At 44.6% G+C, this 14,224-nt stretch overlaps 1 protein-coding gene across 1 annotated transcript in view; it reads left to right on the plus strand.

Moving 5' to 3' along the window:
- The first annotated feature begins 291 nt into the window (after positions 1-291).
- LOC105024890 (lysine-specific demethylase RSBN1L) overlaps positions 292-14,224 on the plus strand; it is a 47,345-nt gene continuing 33,412 nt past the window's right edge. Inside the window, exons 1-2 of the mRNA XM_010895163.5 lie at positions 292-1,008; positions 5,339-5,479. Of these exons, the coding sequence (XP_010893465.2) occupies positions 477-1,008; positions 5,339-5,479 (673 nt within the window). The 5' untranslated portion in view covers positions 292-476. The remainder of the gene's footprint in view (positions 1,009-5,338; positions 5,480-14,224) is intronic.

Below are 14,224 nucleotides of genomic sequence, written 5' to 3' on the forward strand. Positions count from 1 at the left end.
CTGGCTTATAGGTTATAATTGTACAACATATGTTTAAAGCGGCTTATGTGATGGGCCTTCACGAGTTGTCTTTTTAATGCAGTCATCTTATGTAACTGTTAAAGGACTGTCACTATTACAATTAAAATAATTCTGTTAATGACCTCAGGTTATTTTATAATGTTATGATTAGTAGAAAGCCCCGTGTGTGTAATCTGTTGTGATTCATATAATATGGCAACTTGATAAATCTACCACCACTGACTACATCATAGGTTGTTCTGCAGTTTCCCGCGTAATAATGCGACATGCCAAGAGTCTAATTTCTGGTCCCACCAATCCGTACACGTAGGTCCAGACCTCACCTCCCATCTGCCATGCCTTCCAGTCAGTTAAACTGCCTGGCTCCGCCCCCAGACAGCCTGGCTCGCACAAACAGCAGTAGCGGTCTATAGCTCGGTGTAGCGGTCGGGAGAGTAAATAGAGAAAGCCCCAAGATGGCGGAGTCACTGAGCTTCATTCACTTTGGTGCAGCGGCCAAAAGCCCGCTCGCGCAACCGAAGGAACCGAAAGGAGAGTCTGACACCCGACCGCCCTCTGCCCGAGACCATCATCCGCCGCCGGCGAAGCGCGTACGAAACGACGAAAAGAGCCTTAAACCCAAGAAACTAAACGGGGACGGTGGCGGAGCGGGAAGTGGCGGCGCAGTGGAGAAGCAACACCAGAAGCAGAGTTATGGCCATCCAACAACATGGAGCTTCAGCCCCGTCAAGGCTGGCAGCAACCCCTCTGCGCCTCTCCAACCTCCCATTCACAAAGTGTTCAAGCAGAACGCTTTCCTCGCTTCTCCTCCCAAACCACCACTATCCAAAAAGACTAAGGATAAACGAGAAAAAGAGGCGGATTTCAAAGAAAAGAAGAAACATAAACCGATCCCTGGTACTCCTGGAAATAATATAAGCAGCGGTCTGAGTAACGTTACTTCTGGAATTAAGAAGGAGAACGGGGAGATGAAGTTGGTGCAGAAAGGTATTTTATAGGAATGTGCACTTTTACGCACTAAACTGTTGACATGGTATATAGCCTACGTCAATAGAAAGTTTTGCTGCCAATTATTCTCTGTAGAAAGACAACGCCAGTGTCCATTAGCCACATAGCTTTTTAGTGCTAGTTGCTGTCGTTGGTAAGGACTAAGGAAGCATGTGGGGCCCGCGGTGTGTACTGTACAGTATGTCAATGTGTCCAGTCCAGAACTGCGGCTGTTGTCGCGTGTTGTTTATAATACGTTTTGGCGGTTTTCTAGAAGGAACTGTGTTCATTCCCCATTGTACGAACGGTTCTATATGTGGAATAACGACAGTTGTTTGAGTTAAGCTGCTCTTCTCGCATGTTTGGCTAATGGCTGCGGTTTCGCCCGCTCTGCATCGTAGCCTAAGAGTGTGCCCTGTTAACACGTTCGAATGTTGAGAAGTATCCGGGGTTCTTGTTCTGCAAACAGTTACGTTGTAGCCTTCCGGCTGTCAAGCCGTGGTGGTAAACGTTGTGTGATTTACCAACACGCGCCAGTTGTTAACGGGGGAAAATATAACCGATCAACCACGGCGGAACAAATTGGAGTGCTTGTAAACAACTGTGACCTCAGCGATAGGCTGATGTTTAAAGCGAGAGTTGGAAACGGGTTGGCAAAACATCGACGCATTATAACACAAGTGGTCCATTTATGGTAATTGTAGTTGGTTGGTTTATGGATGTGTTGAAATTACAAGCTTTCATTACGGTTTAATGAGCAATTGCCCGCCATTAACTGTTGTTTTTGTACGGCCGCCACGCCCCCCAAATAAAATCAGAGCCGTGAAGTCAAGAAAATGATTTCTTGCCTCCTGCGTGCCACAATCAGCCACATGATCAGATCTGTCTAAAGTTATTACAACACAAAGCATGTGATTCATGCTGTTGGGACTGTTATGCTGTATGGCTCCTGAATTTGTACATATTAGCCATGTGAGATGAATTAGGACAGTAAATATTGTAACACAGAGAGACCTGTTTTGTCAGGGGCAAAGGACAGGCAGCGGCCACGTCTGTCGCCAGCTCAGTGCCCACTGACCCCCAGGGCGTGCTACCTTGTGACTGGCTCTAGATGGTTGTGGGAGGTGGCAGATCTTCCTAATACCACTTGAAAGCGGGAAAAGGCCTAAAAATATTCTTTCCTACCTGATTCCATATACAAAAGACATTGTTCCCATCGATTTTATTATATTTATTCCTGGACAATTCCAGGTCCACTTGAACATATTTTCCAGCATTCGAATTGTATTCAATTTGTGACAACTATGAGTGTGCAGTTTGTATTCTGGTAATCTGGAAGTACAATCCGCAAAGTAAAATTACCTTGTGAAGGTTTGTACCATACTGAACCTTTCCATGAGATATTAATATTCAACATTAAGACACAGACAGTTTTATTACAAGTTCAGACAGGCTTTGGCAAGATTGAGATAAGCAGGTGTTCAGGCAAAAGACAGGAAGGGGACCTTTACTGTAGTGTTATAGACTATTCACACGCACCAGACTAGTTGATAGAATAGAGATTAAATGCAAACACTTGTAGAACAGTTATGAGCCTGGTGGAATTCCTTATTTCATTTTTAGTAATTTGACATATCCAGATTGACTCCCAACTGGTGTGTTCTTCTAAGAGAGTCACATGAGACCAACAGGTGGCAGGTAATATCTACTAAGTCTTTCAAGTAGTCTCAGATTTTCTCAGTGATCTCAGGGTTTTTCTTTTTTTTTTTAGGAGTTTGTTTCTTCCGTTGATTAAATCGGTGCTGGGCAATGATGAACCCCCTTATTGTTTTGTTATAAATAATTCGTTTTTTAAGTGGCTGAACACCTCCATTGGTGTGTTGTGCCGTTGCTGAACAAACTCTGAACGGGTCAACGCTGGTAGTTCTCGGTTTTGGCCCGTAGCAAATCAATGAGGCCATTAGACATTTTAGTTTCTAGCCCACAGGCGTACTGGTCGTGGGACACATAGTTGGCCCATTGTTAACAGTTCTCTGCTGTTCGGACATTTTCAAACGTGATGTTTGTTCCCACTAGTCGGCCTCAGTCAAAGCTGAATTCTGAAGTAGAGGGGCGCACTTGTTTATTTTTTTACTATTTAAATTTTTTGAGAAATGAGCGCGTAATGGTATATAAACTGTGTGCCTCAGTCTCTGCTGTAGAATCGCACGTGAAAGGATGTTTGGGGGGTCGGCCAGAGTTTCATGTCTGAAGCAAACTCTCTGCTGTTGTAATATCACAAACAGACGTGGCAGTTATGTATTTCAGGCTTTATGGATCGCAGCTTCAACACTGAACGACGGAATAGCCTGGCCTTCACCTTTTTATCTGACAGCTCCTGATGAGAGCTGCTGAAGTGCTGACTTCTGTCAGCATTCAGATATTTTACTGGCATGCATGTCGCTTGGTACATTATAAGGCCAGTGATGGCTACAATATGAGTGGTTGTCTCATGTTTTGGGTAGTACTGGCAAGCATTCTGATGAAAACATTTTTATAAGACTTGCTAATAATGGGTGGCTACTATTTCGTACATGGCAAGATTTCTTGTGTATTATACTTTTTTTTAATGCCAGTTTTGTAGTGTTCAGTGCTGTGTAGCATTGAAAAACCTGTCTCTGTCTCTCTAAATCGTCATGACCTAAACGATTAGTTTCCTACCTGCCAGTTGGGAAACTGTCCAACAGCCTGGATGAAATAATGCATAGAATACATTATCAGGTCCCAGCTGCATAATCATGTTAGCTATGAAACAAGTGGTCACCTCGGTGAAACCAGTAATTACACTGTCCTGTGTGTATTACAGCATTAAATTAACTTTACAATTCAGTGGTACCCCCTAAATTGCTTCCCTCAAATGTCTGCGGTAGCTTATTTTGTAAGAAAATATGTATTTATATATATGTGTGTGTGTGTGTGTGTGTGTGTGTGTGTGTCTGTCTTTGTGAAAAACTGTGGGCTGGGCACAATGTGCAACCAGTGATTTAGAGAGTGAAGCTGAACAAGTTCTAAATGGCTATTCCCTGTGCATCCCAACTGGGCCCGGGTCAGTAGCATGGTAGTGGATGGGGAGGGTCAGTAGCATGGTAGCGGATGGGGAGGGTCAGTGGCATGGTAGCGGATGGGGAGGGTCAGTGGCATGGTAGCGGATGGGGAGGGTCAGTGGCATGGTAGCGGATGGGGAGGGTCAGTGGCATGGTAGCGGATGGGGGGGGGTCAGTGGCATGGTAGCGGATGGGGGGGGTCAGTGGCATGGTAGTGGATGGGGAGGGTCAGTAGCATGGTAGTGGATGGGGAGGGTCAGTAGCATGGTAGTGGATTGGGAGGGTCAGTAGCATGGTAGTGGATGGGGAGGGTCAGTAGCATGGTAGTGGATGGGGAGGGTCAGTGGCATGGTAGTGGATGGGGAAGACGCTGCTGGTTTGGGGACACGCTGTACAAAAGGAGTCTGTTTCCCATTGCAGAGTGGCTGCCGATCCGTCGCTGTAGGTTTCTGTCCCCAGACTGCTGCACCGAGATATCCGAAGCTCCTCAAAGCTGTCCATTTAAAGACCCATTTCAGCCTGTGTGTTTATTCCCTGGCCTATTCGGGTTACTCTGGCGAATGGTGCTCAGTTAATAAAGTAATCTGGAAAGTCTACACGGCACAGATACCCTGGGGCGGCAGGGCAGCCCAGTCATCAAAAGGGTCGTGCCAGTAAACGAAAGGTCCCTGGTTCTAATCCCCAGACGACAAGGCAAAGAACCCTGTGGTTCTGTCCCGTGGCACTACCGTTTACCCTAACTGCTCCCAGGTCAGTGTTGTGAATAAGAATCTCTTGTTATTATACTAACCTGGTAAAGAAAAGTAAATATTCTTACTGTAAAGGAACTGATTGATATCATACCATAATATTACTAAGACAAAACAGGGAATTCTCACTCATGGCCAAAACTCAACAGACCGTGTCGCTGTGGAAATCAGGTGGTCTGCCCCAGAGGTTGTTAAGGTGACTCATCAGTTATGAAGACTACAATGATTGTGGTGGTCTTGGAGACATTTATTCAGCTTTGGGTCTTTATTTAAATGGGTATCAGACTAGCCTCCTCCTCTGGAGTAGAACAGAGGGTGTGAGTAGAGAATAAACCCATACAGGGACATCGATGAGCTGCAGATCTCTCTGTCCGGTGGACTGAACACACAAAGAAAAATGACACCTGCATCCTTGAGCTTATCTACTCCAGCAACCACCTCTACCAAGCTGCTGAAAAAAATGACATGGCCTCCCCCCCCCCCCCCTCCATTTTTCAGACCAAAACAGCAAAGACAAACCCAAGGAGAGAGAGAAGAAGAAGAAAGAGAAGGAGAAGAAGAAGGAGAGAGAGAAGAAGAAACACAAAGTGATGAAAGAGATTAAGAGGGAAAACGGAGTGGTGCAGATGCTTCTGAAAGGTACGTGGCTCCGCGTGGGCCCTGCCCTGTGTTTTCACACGCCGCCATATTCTCCAAACTGTTTTTGCTGCACTGCTTTTGACCAAGTCCAGCAGGGGAGCCCCCCTGACTTTAAAGCTGCTCTCTAAAGCTGATAATGTGAAGCTTCGTGTTCTGGCAACATATGGTTTGTTGCCATTGTTTGGCTGCGGTGCCTTCCCCAGGCCTGATGGAGGTTTATCCAGCACTGCACCGTACGATATTACCATGTCACGTTGGTGCTGGGACGTCACATAACACGAGTCAATCAAAATTGTTCGTGACGTAAAAAACATTGACTGGTTTCATCGAGAACGCTGTCACAATAGGAGACTGTACCTTTTTACCCCCCCCCCCCCTAAGAAACAAGAAATAATAATGTTTACTACAGTGCAGTTTTTCATCCCTTAGGGTTGCAGTGGATGTCATACCCCACTCTGTGACACAGCTTAATTTCTCTCTTTATTTCTCTCTCTCTTTATTTCTCTCTCTATGAATCGATTTAAGATCTGGACACATTTGGCCCACTTTGTGCATGCCAGCCTAAGCTATTAATATCGGATGTTGTCCTATATATCTGTGACAGACTGACCTAAGCACTGCCAAAAGCATATGTCATTGTGTAACAGAGGTGATCATGTAACTGTGCTATTTTTGCTGTGGTATCTACAGCTGTGGTTTCTAACCAGCAATCCCCCCCCAACCTCTTAATAAATGGGTTAAAAATGACTGGTGCAATGGGGATAACCCTGTCCCTGGCGTTTGCCTGAACTCTCACAAAGAGTAATGGGGTAATGCCAGTGAGGTGATTCAGGCAGCCAGCCAGTCAATCCGAATTCTAATTCCGTTTTATAGACCCCACCCCCCCCCGCCAATTCCTTGATAACCATGATATTTTTTTGTTATTCCTTTTTCAATATCACACCACCGTGTAAACCGTCTAGGCCGCAGAGCACGCCTCAACTGTTTTCTTTTTTCCCGCGCTCTCAGACCCGTAAGCTCCAAATAAACCATGGGCAACAGACAGACTGCATGGATGAAGTAGACCTCTGAAACCCACACCCGACCCTAAACCCACTAACGGAATATGTTGCTGTACTAGTCCGCTGTTGGAGATACGCTGAGGCGCAGCCTAGCTGCAGAAATGTAGCTTACTTCGAGAGGCATATTGACAAGAATAAAATAAAAATAGGTTAGGCCTAGTGAAGAGATTCAACCCGCTCTATACCCACACAATATTTCATGACCCAAGACTCGCCTGCATCGTGAATATAACCGCGGGGACGGGGCTATGATGTGAGTCAACCAGCGCGTCACTAGTAGCCAGGTATACCTGTCGGTGCGAGTTCGCGGTTTCTGGCTGCCCGCTCCAGTGCCTGCAGTGCGTGGGCATTTATCTGTGACGCGCCGCACACAACGCAACAAAATCATGAACTCGAACACGGAAACTCCGCCGTTAATGTAGACTCAACGGACGGGCGCCTCGACTTTTTTCACCACAGTGACGTTAAGCAGTGAGTGACAGCAGTAACTCAGGGATCCACGAGACGCTGTCACACACCCACTGAGCGTTGACGTATACTGCACACAGAGCTCAGTGATCTTCTAGATTCAGCGTACGAATTGTACTATTAATGGACTAGCATATATTACAATTGTGTTTCACATAAAATAAAATATTTGACACTTTCTTTTTCTAGTCCTCCAGTCAAGTCAGCCAGCCAGCCAGTGTTGGAGTTAAAGGGACATCAGGCAAGCTTTCCCAGTCAGTGTTATGTAAACGTGACGTGAGACTGAGAGAGTGGACTGCTGTTGGTTTACTCTGCTGCTATTTATATCTGCTTGTCCTTCAGACATACCACCAGCCCAGTATGCACACAAACTACATTGTATGCACATTCAAAGTCAACAAATTGTGAATGTGTGTGTGTGTTAGCAGAAACCATTTGTGGTTTGCCATGTTGAGACTTCAGAAAGACACACCCCTTTCATTATAAGGTTTTGCAGAATGCCCTCACTTCTATGAATTTTAGTTTTTGATTATCATGTTATAGCACCACATTTACTGTATTTGCTTACTATGACTGCTGTTATAGAAGTAGTCAGTATTATATTCCTGGTGTGGTGACTGCTGTTATAGAAGTAGTCAGTATTATATTCCTGGTGTGGTGACTGCTGTTATAGAAGTAGTCAGTATTATATTCCTGGTGTGGTGACTGCTGTTATAGAAGTAGTCAGTATTATATTCCTGGTGTGGTGACTGCTGTTGTAGAAGTAGTCAGTATTATATTCCTGGTGTGGTGACTGCTGTTATAGAAGTAGTCAGTATTATATTCCTGGTGTGGTGACTGCTGTTATAGAAGTAGTCAGTATTATATTCCTGGTGTGGTGACTGCTGTTGTAGAAGTAGTCAGTATTATATTCCTGGTGTGGTGACTGCTGTTGTAGAAGTAGTCAGTATTATATTCCTGGTGTGGTGACTGCTGTTGTAGAAGTAGTCAGTATTATATTCCTGGTGTGGTGACTGCTGTTGTAGAAGTAGTCAGTATTATATTCCTGGTGTGGTGACTGCTGTTGTAGAAGTAGTCAGTATTATATTCCTGGTGTGGTGACTGCTGTTGTAGAAGTAGTCAGTATTATATTCCTGGTGTGGTGACTGCTGTTGTAGAAGTAGTCAGTATTATATTCCTGGTGTGGTGACTGCTGTTGTAGAAGTGTGGTGACTGGAATTCCACTGCAGTGTGGCAGTGTAGTGTGGTTGCCCTCAGACAGAGCTGTGAGTCATCGGTGGTCTCGGCGTCTCTCTGCTTCAGGAAGGGAAACGGAGCAGTCTGGCCTTCCTTCCTGTATGTTGCCTGGTTAGAGTCAGACTCCCAGTCCCAGTGAGACGGAGGCCTGACGCTCTGGCCCAGGCTTTGGCTGCCTCAACCAGGTACGGTTTGTTGGCAACTGCCTTGGAATGTATCACATAGAAATCTGATGAGTAGAAGGGGTGTGATGCCTGTAACATCGGCCCCGGCAAGGTTTTTTGGCAGTTTTTTCTGCCTTAGGGGTTAAGTTTAGGGGAAACCAGATGTTTGTTCATAGTGTAAAAATTAGAGTAACTTTTAGGTTTAAGCACTACCAGTTAGGGAAATCCTGTGTTATTGAGGTTCAATTTAGGTTTAGAATACAGGATAGATTTAGGGTGTGATGGTAATTTCATCGAACTCATTAATAAGGAAGTACAGAGACGAAATACTCTTGGCGTTAACTGAGAATTGTCCATGAACTACTCTTTGAGAGTGATACTTCAATGTAAGCAAACTATCTTAACTGATTAGTAATTGAAACAGTAAAGGGAAATGAGAAATTGTGTTCTTCTGTTGTTTTTGTTGGTTGTTAAACCAACTATAGAAAAGAGTGGAGTTATTTTGCTGCACTGGCAAAACAGAAGCACCAGAAATGTTAATGTTTTAACGATACTGTTACTGATTGCAGCTGTTCTGGTCTGTTTGGACAGGGGAAGTGGAAAGACATAGGAAATATAGGGTTTGAGTGTTTGATAGTGTGTGATTATTGGCACATTCTAACAGTTTTATTAATATTTGCAAATATGAGAGACGCGTCAAACGCTTACAAACATAATCATCCGAGGAGTCTCTAACTCCATACAGGTCATTCAACAGTATATATCACATAGAAAAAGGGGTGTGGTAAGTTGTTGCCCATCTGTCTTGTGTAACATTTACCCAATGGGCGGGCTGCCCCCCCCCCCTTATCCTTCTCAATTCCTGAGTAGACACAATGTCTGGTTAATCAACAGAGACACTAAAGGGTTATACAGATTTACGAGTACCCCTCTAATCCACCTGTGCCGGTCAAGGATGCTGGTCAAGGATGTCCCCCTAGGACAAACACCAGACCCCTCTCGGCTTCTTTAACTAGTAACTCATTCATACATGTATAAGACCAAGAATACATCAGTTCAAAATTTCCATAACAAGGGTCAGGTTAAAGTCAGATCTCAAGGCACCAGGAGTATAAACCACATGTTGCCCTGGAGGGATCTGGCCCTCCGGGACAACGTGTGGTGTCCACCTCGCTCTCTGCCAGTTTATCCCAGCTGGGCCAGCTAAGGCCATCTTCCTGTCAGTCCAGGTGTCTTCCTGGTACCTACCAGATGATGCTGATTCTGCTGGTGTGCATGGTGAATGTTATAGAAAGAGAACCGGGACAGCGCTGGTGGCGTAGCTGAACTTCAGAATTATTGGGCAAAGACAATGGAAATGAATACGTAAAACACATTCTGGACACCAGGCTGTTTTAGTTTCATTCAATATGAGCTTGTGGATTTGGTGTGTGCTGAAACGCACACATGCGCAGGCACACACCCACACACACACACACACACACACAATAAATGTTATTAATGTCTCTGTTGGTTTTTCATAAATGATGACAGTTTGCGATTGCCGTAAAATACATTCAGACTGCTCTTTCTAATTATGGGTTCAGTTTATAGAGGGAGAATCTGTTTGGCTTTGTGCAGTCAAACTGTTTTCTCAATGTCATTCCTCTCCTCAGGAATGAATTGTTTGAACAGAGAGAGAGTTGTACTCCTTAAGCAAATATTTAGCATGTGTTTACTTTGCATTCATACAAAATGCAACTTCCTGTATGCATTTCCAAAGTGCATGCTCCCTCTTTCTGCATCTGTCTTTACCTCCTTATCTGCTTGACTCTCACTCTTTCTTTCAAACTCTCTCTATGCCTTTTTCACTCCCTCTGTCTTTTGCTCTGTTCATCTCGGCCTCTCTTTTTGTCACTGTGTTTAGTTGTGGTTTTAGGGGGCCAGCAGATTGGTCTAGATAAGGCCTCTGTATGTGTGAGATGGATGTTTGTTTGTATGCATGACTGTCTCAGTCTTTACTACTCAGTCTCTTCATCAGGCGCTCTAGCCCTCTTTAGCAACATGCTGTGTCGTGTGTAATGTGGGATGAGTTATATAGCTGCCTGGTAGCAAGGAGTTAGCTGGAGAGGTGGTGTGTTAGGCAGACTCAATTTAAAGCTGGAAGTAAATCCAGAGGCTGATTTCAGCCTGTCTAGTCATTAGTCGTATAGTAGCCCTGTCTCTTTCTCTCTCTTTCTATCTGTCTTTTTCCCCTCTCTGTCTTTTTACTCTTTCTTTCGATTCAGTTCAGTTTCCAAAGCATTATTGGCATGACAAGAATATTTTCAAGTGTTGCCAAAGCAATACAACATTAAAGAACAGAATAACAATAACCACTGTAAAGATACATTATTATTTATTATTATTATTATTATTATTATTATTGTGACTGATAATAAAGAACATTTATATTATCAAGCTAAACAGGGTAAATATACACCGATCAGCCATAACATTATGACCACTGACAGCTGAAGTGAATAACACTGATCATCTCGTTATCATGGCACCTGTCAGTGGGTGGGATTTATTAGGCAGCAAGTGAACATTCTGTCCTCAAAGTTGATGTGTTAGAAGCAGGAAAAATGGGCAAGTGTAAGGATCTGAGTGACTTTGACAAGGGCCAAACTGTGATGGCTAGACGACTGGGTCAGAGCATCTCTCCAAAACTGCAGCCCTTGTGGGGTGTTCCCAGTCTGCAGTGGTCAGTACCTATCAAAAGTGTTCCAAGGAAGGAAAAGCGGTGAACCAGCGACAGGGTCATGGAAGGAGGCAAGCCGGCGGCGGCAGTGTGATGCTTTGGGAAATGTTCTGCTGGGAAACCTCTTTCAGCAGGATAATGCGCCCTGCCACAAAGCAAAAATGGTTTAGGAATGGTTTGAGGAACACAACAACAAGTTCAAGGCGTTGACTTGGCCTCCAAATTCCCCTAATCGAGCATCTGTGGGATGTGCTGGACAAACAGGTCCAATCCATGGAGACCCCACATGGCATCTTACAGGATTTAAAGGATCTGCTGCTAACGTCTCGGTGCCAGGTTCCACAGCACACCTTCATAGGTCAGGTGGAGTCCATGCCTCGACGGGTCAGTGCTGTTATGGCAGCAAAAGGGGGACCTACACAATATTAGGCAGGTGGTCATAATGTTATGGCTGATCTGTGTGTGTGTATACACATACATACATACATACAAATACACACACACATACATCTATCTCTCTCTGTCTGTCTCTGTTTGTCGTTCCATTTCATTTCAGCCAGCCATTACACCCGACATCTCAGATTGTTCTGAAATTGGTTTCCATGTAAGAAGCCGCTCCTCTGAGCTTGTCTGATGGTTTGAGAGCGCACAGAATTGAGATATCACAAATAACTCAAAAGAAGCATTTATTGTTATTCCTGGACTTCCGCAGTTGCTTTTCATTTCACACTGAAAGCCTGCCATTGGACTGCGTGAACTACATGTCATAGCACAGGTTGGGTTGTTGACCTGCATTCAAGTCCGTCACGTTAAGCAGATCATATTATCCAGGGATGTCGTGTTATTTCTCCGGAGTCCAGAGCTTTCAGAATCACGTGGCTTACCTGAGTGCGGCTGCGGTTTTCGGATCAAGGGACGATGTAATTTCCGCACTCTGCACCACTTCAGAACAGCGCTCACTGGTGACTGGGTGAGCCTGCTTTCTTTCCAACATTGTAAGAAATTCACCGGAATTTGCAGCAGCATCTTCCTGACTTAATATTGAAGGTTTTCCACAGACATTTCAAGTACGCTTATTCAAGTACATTATGGCGGGCTCCAGCCACATCCTTCCTCTGGATTACTAAGATGTTGTTTTCATGCAAAGTCACCAAGTGGAATGACTTCTCCTGCCCGTACAATGTCCTTGCATTGCCTCAGAAATTGCAGCCTTCACAGTGTAGTGATGGAAGTGGTGGCACCTAACCTTTCTAATAAGAATGAAAGAAAATCACACATGGGCGATGTGTTAATATGTTAATAATTCTGCTCAATTTTTTAATATACACCTGGTTTTAAGCAGTGTTCGCGCTTGTGTAAAATCTCTTGTGTTTTAACCATCAGGTACGCAAGTATCAGCTACATTCTTCTCAGATGAAAAAAACTAACTACATTTACTAATTAGAGAACCAATTTCAGAATTGTGAAAAACCTCTTTTTTTCTTTCAAAGAATAACTCATTCTCTCTCCGCAAGCTCTCCATTCTATGCTCTTGTTGGATTTATTTCTGTCTCTGTAGCGCTTTTTTTGCCCTTGCCTTTTTGCCTTAATTAATTCTATCCATACTCAGCCCATGACACCAATAACAAACAATAAACAAACACACAGACGATGTGAATAACATTAGCATGACAATGCTCAGGGACTAATGGTACAGTCGCCAATACACGCACACACACGCGTGTGCATTTCTTAGAGCATGTTGTGTGCGTGTAGTGGAACTCGTTACTGTCGTCTCTGCCACAGATCACGTCTGACCTCTGTGTCCCATGGCTATCGCGGTTTAAATGGCTGTCTGGCTCGCTGTCCTACTGTAGCGTGGTAGGGAGGTGTGGCTGGTGTTAGTGGGGGGAGGGGAGAGCTGGCGTGGTAAGAGGATTAGCGCCCATGACATTTTAGTACACAGCTCGCTGGGTCTCTCTCTGGTTCCCCCTCTTTCCTTCAGTCGCCCTCTTGTTCTCGCTCTCCTGCTCCCTCTGTCTTTCGTTCTGTGTCTCTCTCTTTCTCTCTCATTCTCTGTATGCTACTCATAGGGAATGTGCTTTGTGTTCTTAGGCTGGTGTGTGTGTGTGTGTGTGTGTGCACGTGTGTGCCTCGTTGGTGTTGTATGAAGGCTGCTGTGTCTCCCCAGAACCAGGCCATGTCACGGCGTCACGCCTCCCTGCTCTGACAGACATGTGCTCCCAGCTACAAGCACACAGCGAGGTGTGTCACACGCTGGCAACACAGACACCAAAATAAACACGGGCCTCTTCTTGTCTCTACCGTTTCCTGTTTATGCATGTCTACCAGTATATTAGACACGCCCACCTAGTACCGGATCAGACCGCTTTGCCTCCAGAACAGCCTGAATTCCTCAGGGCACAGGTTCTACAAGGTGTCAGAAACGTCGCACAGAGATGTTGGTCAGTGCTGATTCATTGCACAGTTGTTGCAGATTGGACAGTGGCTTGTTCAGGCTGCAAACAGTCTGTTGCAAAAAATGAGGTATTCAACAAGGGGGCCGGGGCTCCCTGGGGAAGATGTCCCAAGTATTAATTATTATTATTATTATTATATTAATGATAACACTACCAGCCGTGGTAGTTACATTTAGTTCCTCGTCTCCTTAGTTGAGGTAGTTAAATGTACTACCTCGTCTCCTCAGCCATGTACTCACTTTTGTTGCCAGCGGTTTAGACATTAATGGCTATACAAGCTGTACACTCACTACTTTACATTGCAGCAAAGTGTCATTTATTCAGTGTTGTCACATGAAAAGATATAAACAAATATTTGCAAAAATGTGAGGGGTGTACTCACTTTTGTGAGATACTGTACTTCCTCGTCTCCTCAGTTGTGGTAGTTAAATGTACTACATCGTCGTCTCAGTTGTGGTAGTTAAATGTACTACCTCATCTCCTTATTTGTGGTAGTTAAATGTACTACCTCATCTCCTTAGTTGTGGTAGTTAAATGTACTACCTCATCTCCTTAGTTGTGGTAGTTAAATGTACTTCCTCGTTTCCTCAGCCTTGGTATGCAGGGTGTTTGTGACCGGGAGGAGGCCATCAGAC

This window comes from Esox lucius, chromosome 18 (genome assembly GCF_011004845.1).
Source record: "Esox lucius isolate fEsoLuc1 chromosome 18, fEsoLuc1.pri, whole genome shotgun sequence".
Classification (NCBI taxonomy): domain Eukaryota; kingdom Metazoa; phylum Chordata; class Actinopteri; order Esociformes; family Esocidae; genus Esox; species Esox lucius.